This window comes from Arvicola amphibius, chromosome 5 (assembly GCF_903992535.2).
Source record: "Arvicola amphibius chromosome 5, mArvAmp1.2, whole genome shotgun sequence".
Taxonomy (NCBI): Eukaryota; Metazoa; Chordata; class Mammalia; order Rodentia; family Cricetidae; genus Arvicola; species Arvicola amphibius.
Genome location: NC_052051.1, coordinates 20,486,641 through 20,504,523, shown reverse-complemented (window position 1 = coordinate 20,504,523; position 17,883 = coordinate 20,486,641). Strand labels below are relative to the sequence as shown.

At 51.6% G+C, this 17,883-nt stretch overlaps 1 protein-coding gene across 1 annotated transcript in view; it reads left to right on the top strand.

Moving 5' to 3' along the window:
* Ctnnbl1 (catenin beta like 1) overlaps nucleotides 1-14,732 on the top strand; it is a 162,901-nt gene extending 148,169 nt beyond the window's left edge. The window contains exons 14-16 of the mRNA XM_038330304.1: nucleotides 7,890-8,027; nucleotides 8,159-8,231; nucleotides 14,552-14,732. Coding sequence (XP_038186232.1) covers nucleotides 7,890-8,027; nucleotides 8,159-8,231; nucleotides 14,552-14,640 — 300 coding nt within the window. The 3' untranslated portion in view covers nucleotides 14,641-14,732. The remainder of the gene's footprint in view (nucleotides 1-7,889; nucleotides 8,028-8,158; nucleotides 8,232-14,551) is intronic.
* Nucleotides 14,733-17,883: the final 3,151 nt, after the last annotated feature.

Here is a 17,883-nt window from a genome sequence, read left to right as displayed (position 1 = left end):
AGCTGCCGTCAGAGCAAGACGTAATTAGATAGGTGCTGGCAGGGATTTCTGAAAGAGGGAGGAGAGCCTTAGAGAGAGGCTTTTCTTTCTTAGTTCCTGGGAAAATTATACTCAGCAGGTTTATTCAATAAAGTGTTCTCACCACATACTTTGCACCGTAATGACTTACAAATTGCATGCTAATTTTGCCACAGTTAAATCATTCCAGGCTTTATCCTGCAAAGAAAAAGATGGACTCTGTAATGAAACAGTATCCACAGGGTTTGATATCTTAAGCAGACCAACTGTTTGTTCAGCATCCAGACCTCTCTTGAATGGGGTGAACGGTGTGGGGTGTGTGACCCTGAGCTCCAAGTGACGATGCAGACAGTGAGAGCCCGGCTGCCACTGTTCTGCTAACTGTGCTGGAAGCTTCGGGAGCAGGCTTTAAACAGGAGAGCACATCCTGCTGAGCATCCTCTCAGTGTCTCACAGACGCTCTCTGCCAGTAAACTTGCCAGTGGGAGCCAGTGGGAGAAGGGAGAGCTTCGCAGTAGCTTTCCTCTCTCCTACCCCCTCTGTTGGATGCCCACAATTTCAGGCCCAGGCCCCTTTGATGTCTCCTGCTTCTCTGCCACTCAGTGCCCATCAGTCACCAGAAGAGAGGTCCATGGATCTGAGTTCTGGATCCACACCTCTCCCACCTGCCTTACAGTGTGGCTGTGAGCACTGGATCCTTACTCAGTGAAGCTGATACCTCACCTCCCTGCCGCCTCCCGGACTTGCTGTAGGGTTTTCTAGGATCAGGGTTATACCAGGACCTCCCACACCTGCAGGCTCACAGCCAGCTACACCTGGGTGTTACCCATAGGTTCTTCTGACTCTTGAAGTCAAACCTAGACCCTAGGTTCCCTAAACTGAGATCACTCTACGGCCACGCACCAATGTAATACATTAGACCTAGAAGCCATCCACTCATTCTCACCACACACCCATCAGGCAGGCTCTCCCTGCGTGGCCTCCTCCATCTCCCTTCTCACTGCCAAGGGCTTCATTGCAGGTGACCGTCGTCGCTTCCTTTTGCTTTCACACATCGTCCACCTAACTTGTCTCCCTGGCTCTGGGAGAGTGCCCTGTGGTTCTCTCTCACCCTTTCCTATAGAATGTCTGAGTGGATGAATGTTCACTTAGACTGTTCCCCCAAACACACACATGTGAACCAGTGTTGCAATACCATCTACTTGTAGATGAATCTATACCAGATCCTGCCACATCCCTCACCCATCACTACATGAAGAAGCCACTTGTACCTCCCTGAACTGTGCTTCCTCAAGTCTGCAAGAGCCAGGCATGGTGGTTTGCACCAAAATCCCAGCATGCGGGAGACTGAGGCAGAAGAATCTCAACTCCAAGGCTAAAACAAACATCTGCTAGACATTTGCCCATTGTGTCTTGTCTGCCTAGAATGCTTCTCTGCTCTGCGTCTTCTGTACCCTCCTCTGCTGCAGCTGGCAAGTCCTTCAGCATCCTTCAGTACATGGGTGTGCACACAGTCATTAGATGTGTGTGCAGTGCCTGTCACATACCAAGTAGCTTCAGCAGTATTCTCTCACAGTTCTTAGAGAAAAACTCATCCCTGGGAATGACTGGAGCTTCTCCTTGATGCCTAAGCACACCTGCACAACAAGCCTCAGGGTGGAGATTAGAGACCTGCCTTCCACCTAGGGATCACAGTGCCTCCCTTGAACTCACGGCTAAGGTCCACTTGTTGGTGAGAGCATGTGAGAGCACTGGTCTTGTAATGCCGTGGAACCTAAGCACAAATAGTCCTTGGCTTAAGAGAGGAGGCTGTTTGTCAGAACTGTTGTCACAAGTGGTTCTGACCTACATGCTGGTCAGTCTTTCTCTAAACTAACAGAGTCTTCACTAGCCGGATTTGATCGTACTTTCTCCCCCAATAGAATCATTGATTTCTGATAGCACCTGCTGTGGTGAATACTCTGCTTCTCAATACTGGTTGGCTTGTTCTCCATTGTCAGGGAGCAGTGGGATGCTTGAGGTTTTGTTTGTTAGTTTGTTTTTAGGAAAAAGAAGACACCATGGTACTGGGGAGCCTGATATAACCCAGATTAAGCACCAACTCTGCCACACGCAGAGTTGAAAGTGCCCAGTGTTGTAGGATGAGCAAGGCTGCTTGTGGGAACCTGGCATGTGCAAGTGTGCTATGTGTTGTCAGCCTCTTCCTTATGAGCAGGGCCCAGGCCTGAGAGTCTTGGATTCTTCTGGGGCTGCCATCCGTTGGCTGTGCACACATGCACACGTGCACACGCACAAACACACACACACACACACACACACACACACTCCTAGACTGTTTCCCAGGCTCAGCGTTCCCCAGCTGAGAAGACACAGCTTCTAGGCTACTTCTCCAGCTGTGTGCCCTATTTTAGAAGCTTTTGGTGGAAGGGCTTATTTGGGGGCGTTTGCACCTCTCTCTGTTTACCACTTACATTTCCCAGCTTGCCTTGGGCTTGGAGAAGAAGCTGGCATCGCTGGGTGATGGGGTGCCCTTGCCTGTGCCTATAGAACAGACACTTCCAGTTGAGGCTGCATGTTGAGGCTCGGAGGGCACTGTGTTGGCTTCACAACACCCTCTTGATGACCTGTCCTCTTCTGTCAGCCAGGGACAGCTCACTGCCTGTCAGGGGCAGCTTAGAAACAGCCACCTCAGAGCACTTCGAGGGCTTGTGACCAGAGAGAGGCACGTGGGAGGCTGGTGGTTCAGTTGTGCTTCCAAAGACAGATTAACATTTAAAGTGGAGCTGCAGCTGAAAGGGAGAACACACCAGCCTGCAGTAATAGCACCTTGACGCTCCACATTCCACCTCCGTGGTGTCTTTGGCGATGAATCTGTTTATTTTAGCAACCCTCCGACAGGCGTATGCTGCTGGGAACTGCAATCTGTTCCACTTATAATACACCATTCACTCAATTACCATCTAAAATTTTATCCCAGCCCTCTTGCACGGAATGAACAAAACAAAGCCTATCAGAGTGTCTTCTCACTGTCTCAGATTGCATATGAAATTTTCTAGTCTAGCTGTGTTTTCCCCACACACCCCTCACACCCACCATGCTTTTACAGGATCCCATGACTGCCAGGCAAGCAGTAAAGTCTGCTGTGTGGCCAAAGACGGTCCTCAGTTTCTGGTCCCCTGCCTGCACCTCCCAAGTGCTGGGATTACAAGTGTATTTCAGCCCAATGGGGTTGCTGTAGATCAAACCCGGGGTTCATCAGCATGAGGTGGAGGCACACACTCTCCAGCTGGAGTGCATCTCTGCCCTCCTCTCATTTTTAAGTTTCTTTATTGGGAGAAAGACAGGCCAAGAAGCCCTGTGTTCAATGCTCCTGATGTACGTTAGTTCCCATATAACTTAAACACAGGGCCCTGGTGCTCACTGGCTGATGCTGGGGCGGGTCCATGCCGAGACTTTCTGCTCTTTGAGTTATGAAAGGAAACAGGCTCGGAGGCAGTTTGTGCGCCTCTCTGCCCTGGCTCCACCACTCGCTCAGTCACGCTCTGTGGCCTGAGGAGACCAGAGGTTCCAGTGGGGCGTGGACATAGTCTTAATTCTTACCTCTCGGGGTTCAGAGGAGGAAATGTGACTCATCCGGTGCCTGGCACTCAGGAAACTGTGCCACTTTAGCTGAAAGTGAAAAGACTGCAGGAGGGCCGCGATAGTCACAGGACGTGTCTCGGATTTCCCATTTGGAATTTGAAGGTGGCACCTGCTATTTGTACCCAACGGCTCGCACAGCGAGGAAGGCTTTACTCAGGAGAGCACTGCTGCAGCTGACAGCAGTCACTTCCCCTCCTGCGTGGCCACATAAACTCCTGCTTCTTTCGCTTCCCCTAAGCAGGGAAGACATGTGTGTTCTGTGTCCCCAGGATTATAATGGGCTGCACACCACTTCCTATGGCACTCCCGAAGCTGCTAGGGTGGCCTCCTGACCTTCAGAAGCCAGCCTCAGTCTCAGCTCTGCACGGTCAGTGTGGCTATGGGCATGCCTTTCTTGGGGGTGAGCTGTTATCTTCTCTGAGATCTGCATTTGAAAATTCCACTTTCCAGTTGAAAAGCTGTATGAACATTGATGGGCTGTTGTTAGGGATGCTCCAAGGAAAGGGGAAGAGGAGCAGACAGAGCTTGGTGTTGCTCTCGTGGGTCTGTGCTTTCTAGAAAGCAACATGGAGAAGCCCGCAGCACAGTGTCCTGTCCAGTTAGAAGGTCAGGCTATAGGGGTAGTTGTAGCAGGAAGCGCTGTTGGGGCACTGGGCCATTGAGAGGAACACAAGCAGATGGCCCGGCCTCGTTCCGGAGCCCTGACTCTTTATCATCTTTGTTTGTTATTCTGAAATCGGCGCCTGTGTGGAGAGCACAGTTGTAGGTCTGTGTCCCAGTGCCTTGGCCTTGGGAGGTGGCCCTGCTTGAGCCAGGGTGTCTCCTACCCTGGGAAGTAAGGAGGACTGTGCCTGACACCAGAGGCCACCTGCAAGGGCTCAGCTGCTCCCTTCAGTGGGTGGGTGGTCATTGTTCATACTGCCTTCTGTGTTCCTACCACATAGTAATCTATCAGAACTAAGAGAGCTGCAGATGACTGGGAGCTCATCAGCAGGATCCAGTCCCCTGGTCCTTCCCACCTTTATATCCTTGTATGACATGCCACCACTGCGCTCTCCGGGCCAGCAGGCGGACTCCTCTTCACCATCATTTCGGCCTGTTTTGTAGTGTTCTGTTTGTTTTTGAGAAAAGGTCTTATTATGTCGATCATAGAGAGCCATATTTTTATTGTGTATCTAGAATGTCCTATGAGATTCAATTAGATCCCAGCTCAGAGTCTCTGCCTGTCTCCGCTCCCTAGGCCTTGTCTAGCTTCTGGGTTCCCACAGGAGTCATGCGGGGCTCGTGTCCTGTTTAGTGCTGTCTTCAGAGATGCTTTGCTCCCGTGTGTTAAGCTCCTTACACTGTAAATGCCTCAGAAATGTATAGTAGTGTTGGGTGGTGGTGGCACACACCTTGAATCTCAGCACTAGGGAGGCAGAAGGAGGTGGATCTCTGAGTTCGAGGCCAACCTGGTTTACAGAGTGAGTTCTAGTACAGCCAGGGCTACACAAAGAATCTCTGTCTCAGAAAACCAAAGGGGAAAAAAAGAAACAAGTGTGTACTGTCATGTCTCCTTCTGTGATCCCAGCTCAGCACACAGTACCTGGCGCAGTTAAGTGTGGGGTGGATGAATGCAGAGATTCTGGTCCTTCCAAAAGCCTCCTCCTTCCCTTTCTTCTTCCCTCTTAACTTTTGATTTTCCTTTCCTTTTTCCCTGCCTTAGAGTAATAATCTTGTTACTAGACACCTAGTAAGGCCAGGTCCTGAATTCTACTGTTATCATTTCCACACAGAGGTGAATCAGACAAGGATCCCATCCTCAGGGAGTCTGTATTCTGTTAACGGGCAGTTATGTAATAATGAGCAATTTCCCCTCCGTGTGCCTTGGTTTCTGATTTGTACGGTGGGATTAATAATCCCTTTCCTCTCCCCTTTAATTTCGCTCATAAGGACATGTGTGTATAATAAGACCTTAAACTCTATGACCGTGTAGAAATGCATGGTATGGGCACCAAATGCTTTTGTGAGTGGAAGCCGGGAGTTGATTTCCTTCCTGTGCCCCCCAACCCCAGAGCAAGAAGTTAGGAACTGAGTGAGAAGAGGACGAGGCTGTTTCTATACTGTGGCTTCCGTGGTGCTCTGACTACTAGGCGAATATGAACACTTGCCAGATTGCCAAGGAATTGGCTACTAAATGAGGCCGAGGATTAGTGGTGGTGACGCCTAGACAGAGTGGGTCTCCAGCCTGCAGCCCTCTGTGCCTTGTAGACAGGCCTTTAGGGGCGAGATGAAAAGTAGCCTTGTGTTGCTGCAGGCTGGCCCCCCGGGTAAATAAAGAAGTGCATTATCTACAACTAAGTGGTCTCTGAAGAGCTCCTGCTGGAGATTGACGGCCCTGTGCTAAGCCTTCCCATTCCACAGTCCCCTGGGCTCTGTCAGTGACAAGAGCCTGTGTTGTCAGAAAGAACCATAGCCATAAAAATAGCCATGGAATTAGGAAATGGGTCATTGTCGTCACAGATGTGGCCCCCTCACTTGCTGTCTTAGACTGGTCCACAAGTCAAGCTCACTCTGTGTGTCCTGTGTTCTCTGCTCTCAGGCTCACAGCAGCAAAGCCTTTTTACTGTGGCCTCGACCCGCTTCCAGAGTCACAGCCCACCCTGGCATCCACTGCCTACACGGATGACAACACAGTCTGGCAGAGGTGTACAGGGAGGGGTCTTGTCGGGGGCTCGGTGCCAACCTTAAATAATCAGGGAAGGCTTTCTGGGAGAGGTTGCTTAAAAACAGTGCAGGCTTGAGAGACACTCAGGTCCATGTTGGGAAACGTGAGACAAGCTGGGGGTGAGAATTCTCCCAGAGGTCCACAGATGGTGGACCACAGATCTGCTTGTCCACAGATGGTGGGTGATATTCTAGACGTGCCGCAGTGTCGGTCACATGAGTGACTGATAAAAGCTGCTGATGGCGATGGGATGGTTTGCGCCTGGTGTCTCTGGAAGCCTCTTTGTTGAGGGTTTGTTTTTTAAAATAAGAACTGACTGCAGAGGGAGAGAGGTGTGGTCAGGCAGGTCTGGGAGAGAGCCTGTTGTCACTTAGGAGGGTGGAGGGTGATGGACTTGTGAGAAACTCTGGGAAAGTTGGATCTTGCCCCAGACACAATGGGAGCATGTGGGCCGAGGCAGGGTGTGGAGAAAGGGACTAGGTTCTTGTGATTCAGAATGGAGCAAGGTGTGTCTTACAGAGCAGTTGCCTCTGAAGGCCCAGCAGGAAGGGGAAAGTGTGTGTCCACTGAAACAGTTCCTTTCTTGAGGTCAAGGGTGCAGGCAACGAAGCTGCAGGGAAGGGTGGGGAGGAGAGGGGTGGAGGTAAAGCAGAGGGGTTTTACAGAGAAATGACGGCTGTGTGAGAAGAGAGCCACCGCTCCCTGTGTGGTCATTGCACTGTCACTGTGCCCCATACCCTTGTGCAAGTATGGTGTGTCAGGCATCCTTTGTGTGTGTATGTGGGGCAAGTGCATGTGTGTATACATGTACGGGGGGTCAGAGGTCAACACATCTGCTATAATCACTCTCTACCATTTTTTCTGAGACAGACTCTCTCCCTGAATCTGAAGCTCACCGGTCAGACTAGCTGGCTAGTGGGCTCCAGGGATCCTGTGCCTGAACCTCCACACCCCAGCACTGGTCCTGAGTCTGCACCTCCATACCCCATCACTGGTTACAAGCGCATACCCACATGCTAGCTTTTTCCTTGCGTACTAGAGACCTGACCTCAGGTTCTCATGCTTGTGTGGCAAGCACACCTTTAATCCTAGGATTTGAGAGGCAGAGGCAGATGGAATGCTATGAGTTCAAGGCCAGCCTCGTCTACATAGCAAGATCCATGATACATAGAGACCCTATTTCAAACAAACAAACAAAAATAATAATCATGAGCTAGAGTTTAAAAAAGAAAAAAGTGATACTAGCTTAGACTCTGCCCCTTCAGCTTTTCTGGGATAGAATATGCAGATGGATGAGATCATTTTGGCCTCAAGTCATCAGAAAGGAAGGTGATCTTTGAACTTGCCTGTTGTGGCCTTCATGGTCCACGTGGAATGAGGACTATCAGAAAGATGCTTCAGGACAGGAGAAGGGCTTTTCCTTCTGTGTGGTGGCTGTTGGGGTAGTGTGACCAGACTGGAAGCTCCTCCTTTGCCTGTCCAAGCACTATCTGGCTTTTATCCTGTGCTTGCTTGTTTTCAGGACATAGTGCGACGTGGGGAGATCATAGACAATGACATGGAGGACGAGTTCTACCTGCGGCGCCTGGATGCCGGGCTCTTTATTCTCCAGCACATCTGCTATATCATGGCCGAGATCTGCAATGCCAATGTGCCCCAGGTAGGAGGACTTCCTGGCTCAGTGCTCTCTGTAGTCCCTTCGCCTATGGGTCCTCTGCTTCGGGTGGGGTGAGGATGGCACTGTACCCTGGTCATTTCTTCCCTGTCCCATTCTTTGCCTTCCTTTATTAGATTCGCCAGCGGGTTCACCAGATCCTGAATATGCGTGGCAGCTCCATCAAGATTGTCAGGCACATCATCAAGGGTGAGTTGGGTGCTGCTGGGTCACATCTCTGGGGGCTACTTGGGCTTGCCAGACCATATCTGTGTCCCTGGAAACCCGTGCCCCAGATATTCCGAACTGAGAGTGGCAAGCTCTTCTCCAATTCACCATGCCAGGTCATCTGTGTAGAGCACAGACGATTAACCTGTTGCTGTCTCTGTCTGCTTCCAGCTCCACACTGTAAACTAAAGCTCGGGACCATCTGCTTTTAAAACACCTAGGGTGGGGCGGTGGCTTAGCAACAAAGGGCATGCCACACATAGCATGAGGTCTTGGGTTCAGATCCCCACCACCCATGCACAAGGCCTGGCACACACTGGGAGGTGTTGGCAGGAGGACTCCTGGAGCTTGCTGGCCAGCCGGTCTAGCTGAATCAGTTAGTTCACGTTCACCGAGAGGGTACCCAGCTTCACCCTCTGTCCCCTGCATGCACACAGACATGACACCCACACTAAAGCCAAACAAACAGAAAACAAGGACGTGGTTCCTAACTGCACAGTAGGGCAGAGAACAAGGACGTGGCAAGAAGCAGCTGGAGCCATGCAGCCTGTGACTCTGAGGTGGCATCCTAGCACAGCTTGCCTCTCCCCCGTCCCAGCGTCGTCCCTTTCCTTTGCTCACATTGAAGGTCGTGGGAAAATCGAGTGAGGTGCTGCTGGCTTTTTAGTGAGCACTCAGGGTGAACATACCTCCTTCCCCCCATTTTCTGTAACATCTCCCAAGTGCCCGTGGGTCTAGGTCTGGACCTGACCAGGCTAGAGTAGCTCTGGAGAAGCCTGTAGTCACCCAGTGAGCCTCAGTCACGGGCAGGGCTGTCTATACTGAGCACAGGCTGCAGCAGAACCATGGGCCACCTATGCACTACCTGAACATGGTGTGCTTAGGTGGTCGATACAGTAACTCCACAGTTGGGTCCTGGTGGGTTGGGAAGCACAGGTAACCACTTTCCTCTCTGGACCTTGATCTGCCCGCTGCTAGGGTAGGGGATTGGGCCACATCGACTTGGAGGCTTTGCCTTTCAGTTGCTCTTAGCCCCCTTGCAGATCCACATAGAGTAGAGGGGAGGCTGTGGGGCCAGTTCCAGGTCTGCCTTCTGACTCAGACTCTATGCACCACGGGGTTGAAGGAGGTAACTGTGGTGGTTGATGGGAGCTTTTTGAGTCTCAATAAGCTCAATAAATGATGGTCATAAAACATTAGTTAATTACGTTCATCATTGCCATCAGTGAGGCTCAGCTGAAGGCCTGTGGGAGGCCTCACAGGAGGAGTGGCATGAAGCTGGTGTGTGGGGCTGAGACAGCGGCCTTCCAGGAGGAAGGAGCAGTGTGAGTGAAAGCAGGGCTGGAAGCCATATGCCTGGCACAGCCGTGCCACACTGTGGGCATGGTACCTATTGTATCCATTCTGCTGACGAACAGTTGCAAGGCCTGGCATCTGCTCTTTTCTCCAAAGAGGAGGGGTTAGAGGTGGACCCTGGGTGTTCCCTTCAGCATCAGAACCCCGTGAATTGGGCTAGTGTCAGCCAGCCGCCTCCATGGGGCGGGGGGGGGGCTGTGATGACTGCACCTCAGCCTTTAAATGGCATTTACTGCCGACGCCCACGTGTGCAATTAGAGCTTTTGATTACCCTCAGCTCTGCTGTCTTGCTTTCAGGCTTCTCTCTGCACCTCCATCCCTCTAGTCAAAACAGCGAGCTTCCCAGAAGGAAAAAGTGTTGGTGGGGGCTTGAAACGTAGTAGGTGGATGTTTTCCTTTCTGAACTGATACGGATACCTCAGGTCATTCAAAACATCCTGTTCAAGCCCGCCTCTGCCACTGTCTTACTGGCTCACCCTAGGTGCTGACAGTATATTCGCTGAGGGTCTGAGCAGGGGAGAGAGAGGCCTGCACAGCTCCTGTCTGCTGTGGCTTCCTTCTCCCCACCTCTGACCAGACCCCACACCCTCCTTTCATGCCCACCTCTCTCAGCCTGTGCCACAGCCCGCACTGCAGGGAGTCTGCTTCCTTCTGCTTCCAGACTGTCTTGACTCTGTCCCCTCCTCTCCATCTGTATTCCTTCCAAGCCTTTTATCAAGTCAGTAATTGTTTTTATTTATGTGTTTGTTTACTCATTTGGTCTGTCTCATGTGTTAAAATAGAAGCTCCATGGTGTAAGGCCTGTTCACTGTGTCTCCTCCCTCCTGAGCAGTGGGGCTCATAACGGGAACCCACCGTGTTTCCAACACTGCTTGTTGGAGCCCTCCTCTGATAGGGGTTAGGGGAGCAGACATCTAAGGATATCCCAGGTGAGGAGTAGGGGCCAGAGATTAGGCAGGCTTCAGTGGTCTGGACTAGATCCCGGGGAGTGGGGCAGCGGTTTAATGGCAGGTTATTAATTCTTTGTGTACATAGTGAGTTTGGGGTACACGTAGTAACTGCGTCACTTTGTTTGCCAGCAGTCAGTAGACTTCTCACTAGAGCTCACGAGATGGTTTGGACATTATTTGAAGCCATTAGTGTTCAAGTGACAGTCACAGACCAGGAACTGGACACCATCATTTGGTTGAGGAAGCCTGCAGCATGATGCTGACCATTATAATAAAAGGGTCTCAGTACCATCCTGCAGGCCTGCTTGGCCTCTCACATGCCAGAGGGAGCCTATCCCTGTTTCCTGTGATCCAGAACCTGTGCCACATATATGAACCCTGGACAGGGTACAGCAGGACCTACAGGGCTAGTCACTTGGCAGTGTGAGGTCAGTGCTGAAACCAGAGGAACGCTTTAGTGACTTGGGCTGACTGTGCAGGCCACTCCATGAAGCCCGCCCTGCTCTCCTTTCCATCCCTGCCTCTCCCCTGCCTCACCATCAAATGAGTGAAGAAACAAAGCCTCATAAAGGAGACCAGCTCATCACTCTGTCTGCTTTGATTTTAATTTTGTTTTTCAGTTTGGGTTGCTTCCTTTTTTTTTTTTAACATACTAATTAGATGAGAGCTTTTTTCTTTGATTTTATGGCCTACATATTTCCTAAGTTTTGCTGGCAGGATGACAGCTGATGTATCCCTTGAGGTCTCAGGAAACCGCTGATGAGGCAAGCCCAGCAGGGGACTTTTCCCAGGGTTTTCAGTCCCCTTTTTCATGGTTTTCCTCCCCCCTTTTCTGTTGGGGGTGCCAAGAGCACGGGAATAATTGATGGCTCATTAAAGCACTGCTTTCTGCAGACTGCTTACTCGGCGCTCCCGGGTCCAACCATCCCCAAACAGGCAGACCTGCTTGAAGACCACAGGTCCTTGAAGGAGCTGAGAAGGGCAGTCCCCACTGTGGGCTCCTTCCTGCCTCCATCTTTGATACCTGACACGCAGCAGAGCCTGTTCACTGCAGAGTGAGCCGTGTACCAAACTGGATCTCCAGGCTGCTCTGTGACAGGCCAGAAAGCCAACTCCAAAGGAAGAGTCTTGCACTGACCCCCCCTCCCTGCTCTTAGCCACACTTCTTGGATTCGGTTGTTTTGGTTTTAGGAGTTTGTTTTGCTTTATTCTTGTTTTAATTTTTGAGACAGGGTCTCCTCTGTAGCCCAGGAAGATCTTGAACTTGTGATCCCCCTGCCTCCCGAGCAGCTGTGCTCACAGACCCATGACACCAGGCCAGGCTTAACCACGCCTTTGCTATGTGTTACCTCTCGTCCAGAACCAAGACTGCCAGGGTTCAGTGTTGTCACCCATGTCCCACATCGCTCATGCCCGTTAGGAGGCTGGGTATCTAGGTGTGAGGGTGTGTTCATTGCATGGAGTCCTTGCATCCTCAGCCTGGAGCTGGCAGCAGCCTGGACTGAAGGACCAGCCATGGCCAGTAGAGCCTCCATACAGTGACGAGTGGTTATCTTACCAACCAGCTAAGCTGGCCGGTCGGGAAGCCCAGCAGCACCGGCAGCAGCTTCCTCTCTCAGAAGGTTTAGTTAAGTTCCCCCGGCCCAGCAAAATGTCCTGCTGAAGCATGCCACCAGCCCCAGTGTTCTCAAGCAAGCGCGGTTGACCCGAGGAACCTGCCTTGGTCTGAGGGATGATGCTGGCCTGCCTACCCCTCCATCTTCCTCATCCTGAATCTCTGACTAAGCTGTGTGCACTGGCCCAGGCCCTTGCCTGGAAAACTGCTTTTGCTCTGCCCTCCCTACCCCTCCCTCTCCCTCTCAACATAAACAGAACAGCTTGTATTCCATGTCTGTGTGGTAAACCTGCTGTCTAAAGTTTGCTTTAATATTTATGCGTTCAGCCCTGCTGCCTGGGTTTGAGCTCCATCAAAGCCTGTATTCTAAGAGCATTTCAAATGCTGTGGAAGTAGGGAAGGGAGTTGATGCTGTCCCCCTCTCTCTAGTCCACCCCTCCTCCCCTTTCCTTCCCCTGGTCCTTGGTCACCCTCTTCCCCACCTCAGAGTGCTCCCTTCAGCTTCTCTTCTCTTCACACACATAGAAGAGAACTCTCCCAAGACCTCTAGGAGGAATCTGTTCAATATTTATCAACCGCTGCAGCAGCTGAAATAACCAGCAGTAGCCAGCACCAAGATCTGTTCCAACCAAGACTCCAGAAACAAAGATGGAGGCTGGGGGCCCAGCTGTACTGTGGGTGCAAGCTGCCAGCTTTAGGAGACAGTAGAGAAGCCTGGGCTGGGTCCTTCCTTGTACCTGCTTTCAGGTATGACTGGCTCCCTGTGGGATGTGTGTCTGAGAGCTGCTCTATGACCTGACAGAGGAGTGGGGCCCAGCCGGTCCACCCCATGCCTGTCCTGGCCACTGGGGCCTTGGCCACAGCAGTGCCTCCAGGGCTGCCCCTGTGGAGCAGTTTTCCCCAGAGGTTAGGAGCAGGCAGGGCAGGGTGTTGCTTGGGTCAGCAAATGCTACTTTGGGGACCAGACTCACCCCTACTTCTTTTCACCGCTCACATTGATTCTGGATGAATTCCAGCTCCTCTCACAACCCATACTTAAATAAGCTGCCTCCGTTCCTTCGAATCCTCGGTTGCTGCTTCTGAGCAGGACTGGCCCTTCAGCCTGCCTGTGGTTGTGGTTGTGGTCGCTGGGGTTAAATCAACCACATCTATAGAACCTGCCACCCAATAAGTGTGACCATTCCAAGATTAGGGCCTATGAGCTGGCCTTGCCTTGTCTGCCATAGCCTGACTGAGAGACCTGCTACGGTGGCTATGGGGACAGGGCATTCATAGCCTTGACAGAGAGCTCAGCAAGGGGCTCGACACAGACTTGTGCTTTCTCTGTTCTGTGCATCTGGGCTGAGGTCTCTCCAAGGAAGTGACTTGGAGTATCCATTGAGAATTGAAGCAGTAGAATGGTCACACTGGGACAGCAGAGTGTATGGCCTGGTTACGATCCCAGAGTTCTTTGCTGACCCACAGATGACCAAGCAGGATCTGCCACTTGCAGCCTGGAGCAGGCCTCCACTGGTCTCTTAGGTCTTCAGCAAGCCTCCCTTCCCCTCACAGCTTCTGATAACCATCATGTATACCCCATCTGGGAAGTAGGCATTGCAAAAGCAAATTCCCATCTCCCTCTCTCTCTCTTCTTTTCTTCTTGCCATACTAGGGATTGAATGCAGGGCCTTGCCTGAGCCAGCTAAGCATTTTAGTGTGCGCACATGCACGCGCACACACACTTTTCTATTTAAAGCATCTGAGTGAGACCCAAACCATCTGAATAAGATCCTGCGTTCCTAGGATGTTCTCACGTGATGTCATACTGCTGATCATGTCCCCACGCGGCAGAGTACAGAGCAGAACTTACATACCAGGCACCTCTCCTGTCTATTTGTGCTACTATAACAAAACGCTTGAGACTGGATTCTTTATTGTAAAGAAAGAAATCTATTCCCTTGAAGTTCTGGAGACCGGAAAGTCCCAAGACCAAAACTGGCCTTTGGCATCTGAGAGAGAGGCCAAGAATGTTGTCTGTCCCCGTGTGGCAGAACAAAGGGACCTTATATGTTCCCCAGAGCCCTTGTATAAGAGTCACATCCCATTTATACGGGAGCTGGAGGCTGCAGCGTGAACTGCTGTGAGGGACCCAGATGCTCGAGCACATCAGTGCCTGGTAGGTTTGTACCAAATGACTCGCATGAAGGCTGAGCACAGATGTGCTCTGAGAAGACGTGAACCTGGAAAGTCAGAGAGCCTTGAGGATTCCTAGCGACAGCTGCCACAAAGCACTGCCCCCAGTGGCTCCTTGTTGCACACTGAGACTTGGGAGCAGTATGGAAAAACACAGCTCGGGACCACATCCATGGTCCAGCCTAACTCCTCCTATCCTTCTTCCCTAGAATACGCAGAGAACATTGGGGATGGCCGGAGCCCTGAGTTCCGAGAGACCGAGCAGAAGCGCATCCTGGGCTTGTTGGAGAACTTCTAGAAGGCTGGGCAGAGTGTGCCTCGGACCCCTGGATCCCTCCTGGAAACCGTTTACACTTGTGTGACTTGAAAAAATTAAAGCTAGTTTTGGTATCCTTGGGCTGACGTTGAGTGTGAAAGCCTCCCCCTTAACTCTCTCCCCCTCCTCCACAGCAGACACAGTCTTACCTAAGGAAGGCCAGAGCTGGCCTCACCCTGACTCCCCCTCTCATGGGGAGTGGGAGGGTGTAGATGGTAGGCCAGCCAGATTTGGCTTGACCCTGAGCGGCTGATGGTGACAGGAGGGACCTGCTGTCGTGGCCTGTGTAGGAGATGTTGGTGCACTAAACCCCAAGTAGCGCTCTAAGCCCGGCACTGCAGGTTCTCGGGGCTGCAGGCAGCAGAGGGTTGCCCTCCATAGCAGTCTCACCCCAGCACGGGCCACAGGGCTTCTGGTCCCCTGTAAGAGGCCCTGCACTAACCTGAAACGCTAGTGTTCAGCCATTGTCTACACTCAGTCTCATGTCCTGTGAGGGCATGTGGTACAGTGAGGTGCTTTGAGAGAGGCCACAGTCACCGTCTTTATTTACATTAGAAGTCTGTTAAAATTTGTTATCTAACGATTTAGTGTTGTTAATTACTATGTTAGAATTCATTTTAAGTGTTCAGTATAAAAGTGCCTCCCCCAAACCCCACGCTCAGTACTAAGCATAACCTGAGAAGTATCCTGGGTGGGGGTGCTGAGTGTCCCCACAGATAAGAAGGCCATGTAGTCTCAGATGGCCAAGTGGTGGTGGTGGTGGATACCTTTAATCCCAGCACTCAGGAGGCAGAGGCAGGAGGATCTCTGATTTGAGGACAGCCAGGGCTACACAGAGAAACCACAGACAAACAAACAAAAATCTGAGAATGGCCTGGTGCTAGTTTTTTAAGCTCCTGAGAGGTTCTGAGCCTGGGGCGCAAGGGAGTGATAGCAGGTGACCCCCTACCTTACCCAGTTGTGACCCATTGGATGTGTGGTTTTGACCTCTTGTGACAGACATCTCCAGAGCAGGCTGCCCAGTGTCACGGTGCACATGGGAATAAAGAGCCCGTGATGACAGATGCGGTGGGCACATCCGGTGCTGACTTCCTTCATCGTGTGTGGCTGTGGCTTCGGAAGTGTGGTCTTAGCTTCTGGCTGACGTGAAAGCTCCTCCCTCCTGCAGACATCACACCTCAGAGGAGAGTCCTCCCATGCCAGGTCGTGTGGAGCAGCTTTGTACAACACAGGGTTTCCTTACAGGAAAGCACAAATGCTTGGTCACCAAAGAAGCTGCAAGGAATGCGACACCTTTGCACAGGCACGTGGGTCACAGTGCCACACGATAGTGCTTCTTACTCCTCACTGAACTCCAAGGAACCACCAAGCACACTTGGTATCAGTCGCGTCCATGTGGCACCCAGTACTGGAAGTACAGACAGAGCCACCCTTGTGTGTCGGCCTCTGGAAGGCTGCATAAGATGGAGAAGGTGTATTCCACCATGAACTGGTCATCCCAGCAAAGCAGCTGAAGCAAGTTGCATGCCAGGTCCTGTTTACATCACTCTTGTGACCATCATAGCTACGTGAAATACCTGCTTGATGCTCACTGCGTTGTAGCTATGCCTCCTCACTGCAGCCCTGTAGAGCTGCCATCCCCAGCTGTGGGAAGCCAATCCTGAGGTCTCACGGTTACACAGGGCTCAGGTCCTGTGGCCAGTGAGCCACAAGCCACACTCACACCACGCACCGCGCGGGCCGTGCCCCTCTGCTGCACTCCCCCAGTGAGACACCCACACCGCAGGCCGTGGCCCTCTGCTGCACTCCCCCAGTGAGACACCCACACTGCGGGCCATGCCCCTCTGCTGCACCCCTCCAGTCTCCCACTACTGACTGATGCGATTTTGACCCGTCAGTGAGCTGTCTCTGTCGATGCGAGCTTTAATGAGTCCACAGAACAGCAGTGCACAGGCGACCTATGGAATCACCGGCTTTTCCAGCTAAAGTTGGCGCTCCTTTGATCATTACTTGTTCAATACTTCTTGTATTTTTTTAACTTTATTGGTTTTTTAACCAGATAATACTTACACATGGTATCAGAGTTCAAAACTTAATTTTTTAATTTTTTTATTGATTGATTTTATTGAGCTCTACATTTTTCTCTGCTCCCCTCCCTTCTTCTCCCCTCCCTTTCAACCCTCTCCCATGGTTCCCACACTCCCTATTTACTCAGATCTTGTCTTTTTCTACTTCCCACGTAGATTAGATCTATGTATGTCTCTCTTAGGGTCCTCGTTGTTTAGGTTCTCTGGGATTGTGTTAACTGAGCAATTTTAACTCAGTATTTGGAGAAGCTTGTTTCTTTACAAATTGAAAACAATTGAGTATTCCACGGACACAATTAGTTCAGAGCTAAGCCACAGCTACTACGACAGAAACATGCTGTCTCTTTGATAGGCTATGACACTTGATACTGATAAGGACATCACTTTCTGTTGGTCTGAATGTGGTCAGCTAGGGTCATGGCCATTGTGCGTAGTAGTCAAAATTTAATTTTAAAATATTGCACCAAGAGCCTCCTTATTCCTGGAGCTGCTCAGCCACCCAGTCATCTCAACACGTGGACAGCACTGTCCAGCATGAGCTCCCAAAGGCCAGGCCTCACCCTCAGGCAGGTCAGCCAGCGCAGGGAACCGGGCTTCATGGATCTCCGCACACCAGTCCTCCGGCAATGGTTCCGTCCACTTGCCTGTCCTATTGTCCCCAAAAGCCCCTCTGCCAAAATAAGTGCAAACTCAGCCCTTCGTCTCTCAAATGAAAGCACTTGCCTAGCCTGTGCAAAGCCCTGGGATGGGTCCCCAGGGCCCCACGCCTACACACATGCACACATGTTTCACAGGTGAGGAGTGGGCCCTTTCTGTTGGGTGCGAGGACAGAGGGAGTCCAAAGCCTGACGCCTGCAGAAACAAGAGAGTGCACACTCCCAGGGGCTACGGAGCCAAGGGACTCTAGTCATAACACCCACTGCATAAAGCTGAGACCTCCAAATGCAACGTAGACCCATGTCTTGCTGCTATCTTAGGGAAGCCCGAGCTCCTGGGCTGTGGCCCCAGCTCCTGAGGCTGCTTCACAGAGCAGCTTGTGCCCACCTCTGCTCTGGAAGGTCTCCCCAGGCTCCAGTGAAGGCCACCTCGCTTGTCCTGAGGTCTGAGCTCTGCATTCTTGAGATTTGAAGCTCTCTTC